The sequence below is a fragment of the Scomber japonicus genome, chromosome 9 (genome assembly GCF_027409825.1).
Source record: "Scomber japonicus isolate fScoJap1 chromosome 9, fScoJap1.pri, whole genome shotgun sequence".
NCBI lineage: Eukaryota > Metazoa > Chordata > Actinopteri > Scombriformes > Scombridae > Scomber > Scomber japonicus.
The window spans coordinates 2535116-2539788 of NC_070586.1; the positions used below are offsets into that span (position 1 = coordinate 2535116).

The 4673-nt window shown below is 38.4% G+C and overlaps 1 protein-coding gene across 1 annotated transcript; it reads left to right on the forward strand.

Moving 5' to 3' along the window:
- The first annotated feature begins 385 nt into the window (after nt 1-385).
- Nucleotides 386-4208, forward strand: LOC128364267 (heavy metal-binding protein HIP-like). Its single transcript, XM_053324802.1, has 8 exons — nt 386-653; nt 737-799; nt 938-1000; nt 1145-1207; nt 2800-2841; nt 2928-2990; nt 3140-3268; nt 3905-4208. Exons 1-8 carry the CDS (start codon nt 386-388, stop codon nt 4186-4188), a joined length of 975 nt encoding a protein of 324 aa, XP_053180777.1. The 3' UTR covers nt 4189-4208.
- The last annotated feature ends 465 nt before the right edge of the window (nt 4209-4673 follow it).

Consider the following 4673-nt stretch of genomic DNA (forward strand, 5'->3'; position numbering starts at 1 on the left):
GACTACAGTTTTATGTTTTGTGGTTTTGCAATAAATGCTTTAAAACACAGAAAAATACACATCAGATTGACCATGACCCAGACTCTTTACAGTCTGGGTCATGTCTGGGAGTCTGGGAAACAAACACATAAAAAATAAAAGACTGACTTTGGTCTTATCATCTCTTTACACAACAAACGTTCACTACCAATGATTTTGAAAAAACATCATTCTAACTTGTTTGCTTTAAGTTTAGTGTTTGGTGCTATTTTTGCATTCCTTATCAAAGACAGCTGTTCAATTCTCATACAGCAGTTCAGTGACCTGTTCTACGTGGATATAAAGACGGGAACTGACCGAGTGGTATCAGACTGCATCTTGCTGTCTAAAGAGGTGATATTTCACAATGAGGCGTGCCGCATCTTTTCTGGCGTTGCTGCTCTGTCTGTACTGGACGGGGGCTCAGGGTGAGAGTGGAGGGCTGACAGGGAATGACATCACTCAGACGGAGGTTCAGTCTGAGATCCTGGGTGTCAAATCAACCAGTGATCAGACCAATATCAGCCCTGACATCTGGGCTGAGCTGAAGGAGCTGAGAGACATGGCCATCGAACACAGTGTGGAGCTGAGGAACAGCAAGAGCAAGATGGAGAAGCTGGAGCAGGAGAATACAGGTTCATTCACACAGTGATCAACACATTCATGCAATGATCACATAGACATTACTTTTAGGAGTAATTTACTGCTTTTATTCCAGCCATGCAGACCAGACTGACAGCCAGTGAAAATGAGGTGGAGGAGCTCCAGAGAGAGAACACAGGTAAACTACAACAATCAATTCAATGTGAAAACGTATATTTTTTACTGTATTCTAGCATTGATGCTGATCATAAACATACTTCACAATGATATTAATGTTAAATGTGTTGACAGTGTTGGAGACAGACCAGACTGACAGCCAGTGAAAATGAGGTCAAGGAGCTCAAGAACGAGGTGATGAAGCTGAAGATAGAGAATGCAGGTAAACTGATTATATCATTATTAAAAACAGCAGTAAGCTGCAAAAATACACAGCTACTAGTTTATTAGCTACATATACAAATATTTCAAGTTCCAGTTATGTAGATTATCTCCTTTAAAATAAACATGTTGAATGTGTTCACAGTTTTGAAGGCCAGAATGAAAACCAGTGAAGATGTGATGGAGAAGCTCAAGATGGAGAACACGGGTAAACTACAATAATCAACTAGAAAATTCCAGGGACATTTTGAGTGCCACGGGGCTACTGCCGGGATGAGTACACGATTTATTTTTTCCTTATGAATGTACTTTATTCTCAACTTAACATTCCTGAAAATATTAAGTAATGATTATGATCATATTTAAGCATAAATAATTTAATATTTAAACTTATTAATTAAAGTCTACTTCATTTTTTTCCACAGACAGGAACATACCTGTTATGAAATTATTAAGTAAATCTTCAAATCATTTAGAGAGTAGATTTTATTATACTTTTTATTTTAAATTACTTGGTTGTATGAAATTATATTATGTACATTTTGTTCATCTTCTATTGATAAATGTTGAATCTTTTTATACATCACAAATCATAAAACTACAATACAAAACAATAAAACTATTTATTTTGTCCACAGTAAACATGAATTAATCCATTCAAATGAATTAGCTCAGTTAACTGGCAAAACAGACAGGCAGGGATTAGCCAATCACAAACAAGTAGCTCAGTTTCTGCCAAGCAACAGGTTGCTAAGGCCCTATGGTTGCTAAGGCCCTGCGGTTGCTACGGTGATTTGAGAATCTGCTTGGAAAAAATTCTGACAATTCTGAAGAATTTGGCTTCTGACAAGGTCCCGAACAATTGCAAACTGTGAGAAAACCGTAACTCCTGTCCAAAAACCGAAAACACTGTGAGAGACACAGAAGCCGACAGATTCTGACAGTGTTTATTTTATTCAGATATTCCTTAAAATGAGCGAGTAAGCTCAGTGTGAACACAGAGTGAGATTATTTTGAAAAAAGCACACAATTACATTAGAGTCAGTGGGGAGCGAGACAGGTATTGCCACCAGTCTCGGCCCCCCCGTTTAAATTTAATGCAGACCCCGCCTGTCAGAGTCACATTTTATGAATCCCAACACCTATGTCTACATTTTGACCAAAAATTATTTGTCTCCTTTTTACGGTTTGGCCGTGAGCTCGAGTTAAAAATAAAAATTAAAGTTATTTTTTACTGCTTCTCACACTCAAGCTAACTGCCGCTTCCACTCTAACTTTGAAGAAAAAGTGATTTCCACTCCTCGTTTGACTGCTCGTAGTTTGAAAAGTTTACATGTTATGTAAAAATAGTTTGGTATCTTTCCAGAGAGCACAAGTTTTCCTCCATTTTAAAGTTTGAATCACGTTTCTACGTGCACGTATGAGAGAGCTAGGTGACTCTGAAAAAAGGTGAAAAAAGTTGAAATTTTGGGTGTTTTTCAAAAAAGTCCCATTCATTTCCAATGGAGAAATCTCTCGGTTTTTTTGGGAATAACTTTGGGAAAAATTGGAATTTCAACACCAAAAGTCATAGCACCCCTCCCCCGATCGAGCCGCACGTTTTGATGTATATATTGTCTGGGTTTTCTCAAAGCTGCGGGAGGAGTTACGCGCCAAAAAACGGCGGAAGAAGCAGAATAATCAGTATGGAGAAGAGTAATAGTTGCCTCGGAGCTAGAACCCGTGGCACTAATAAAATGTAAAAACTGCTGCCTGCTGAACAATTATTAATCTGATTATTAATTGTGTCTTCTATTGTAGATCTTCAATCCAGAGTAACAGCGAGTGAAGATAAGAGCAAAGGTCAGTCTCCATAGTGATCATGTTAACAACTTGAAACCTGCTGACCATAAACTTCACTATAATATGAATGTTAAATGTGTTGACAGTGTTGGAGGCCAGAATGAACGCCAGTGAAACCGAGGTGGAGGAGCTCAAGAGACAGATTGCAGGTAAACTGTTTCTATCATTATTAAAGAGTAACTTCAGTTTCTATGAATACTATTCACCAAAAGAGACACAATACAAACAATGTGTTCATCAGCTGTTTATAAGTGGAGCTATTTTTTTCCTCTATGTGAATCTTCTCACATCCACACAGACCAACCAAAGGTGGCGTTCTCACTTGGTCTCACTGACAGCGGACTAATTGGACCCTTCGATACTGACATCACACTTAAGTTCAGTAAAGTCTTCACCAACTTTGGTCAGGTCTACAGTCCAATTACAGGTACTCATCTATTTTGTCTCCACTATGGCTCCAGCTGCACACTTTCTGAGGAGTAGACATTTCTCTTTGAATTGGCCCTTTTAAGATTTCACCCATTTGACCTTTTACAGTCCATCATAACACTTTTAATGGAGTTTCTCTGTGTCCTCCCAGAGGGTTTGAGCCAGGCCGTTGGTTCTTTGCCAGCATTGAGTCATGTGTGTGATTTTGTGTTATGTAATTACATTTCATGTGGTGACTGATCAGGTTCTCATGATGAAGTGAGTTTGTCGTTTATGACATTTACAGAGTTACAGAGAAAACACAAGAGAATGATTTGTTCTGCAAAGGCTTTGAGAGGCTTTTGCTCTGTTTTAAGGTGCTCACTTATATCTCTCTGTTATATCACTTTCTATAAACCTTATGGGATGCAAACTGACTCACTGAATGTGTAACTGAGAGCTCTCAACTTTTACAGACTATACAGTCTCTGAGTAATGTGATGTTAACAAAGCACTGAACAACTATTCCTTCAGATTAGACAAACCCACTTACAGCAGCCAGACCAAAGTATTGAGAAGCAACAGCGTACTGAACTCAGAGAAGAGGTAGTTCAACAGCAGGAAAAAGCTTCACTCATTTTCTCCTCTGTTGCAGGTCACTTCACAGCCCCAGTCAGAGGAGCCTACTACTTCTCATTCAATGCAGCGGATAACCGGAGTAACGTATGGAGCGCTGTTAATCTCTATCACAATGACAAGAGAGTGTTGTGGAATGATGATTACAATTATGGAACTGGTGATAACAGACTTTCTAATTCACTGGTTCTTCAGCTGGAAAAGGGGGATGTGGTCTACCTGGTTTTACCTGATGGCTGTAGTGTATACGATAATACTTATGATCATACTAACTTCAATGGATTTCTGCTTTTTCCACTGTGAGACTCAAACATGAGAATTGATTTACCACCAAATGTTTGGCATAGTGTATAAACAAGTCATACAGTATTCATGTGTATATGAAAGGATGCACATTGTTGCTGTGTTGACTTTGCTCTGCAACAAACTACATATGAAATAAAAGAATGAATATGAGGTTAAAGTGCTGTCTCTGACTTTAATTTGGGGATATTTAAACCTGAGTCTGGGAAAACCAACACACACACACAAAAAGATCAGACACTGAAATCCCATTTATCAACTCATTAGTTCAAATGATGATCTGATGATGATTCAGCATTCAAAGATAGCTTTACGATTGTTCATGCCTGTTTTAAAACAGCAGTCAGGTGCTTATATGAAGACTGAAAGAGGTTTCTGATAGAAAAATTAATTATAAGACTGAGGCTGAAACCAAGTACAAAAGTGGAGTTACTTTTATTCTTGCAAGAAGGAGCAAATCACCAATACATAGCTACAAACCGTGG

What these genes read in the sequence shown, in the direction of transcription:
- LOC128364267 (XM_053324802.1), top strand. Translation starts at nt 386, where the DNA reads ATGAGGCGTGCCGCATCTTTTCTGGCGTTGCTGCTCTGTCTGTACTGG. An exon ending in GCTCAAGATGGAGAACACGG is followed by an intron (nt 1,208 to 2,799) that starts GTAAACTACAAT and finishes CTTCTATTGTAG; the next exon opens with ATCTTCAATCCAGAGTAACA. An exon ending in GGTCTACAGTCCAATTACAG is followed by an intron (nt 3,269 to 3,904) that starts GTACTCATCTAT and finishes CCTCTGTTGCAG; the next exon opens with GTCACTTCACAGCCCCAGTC.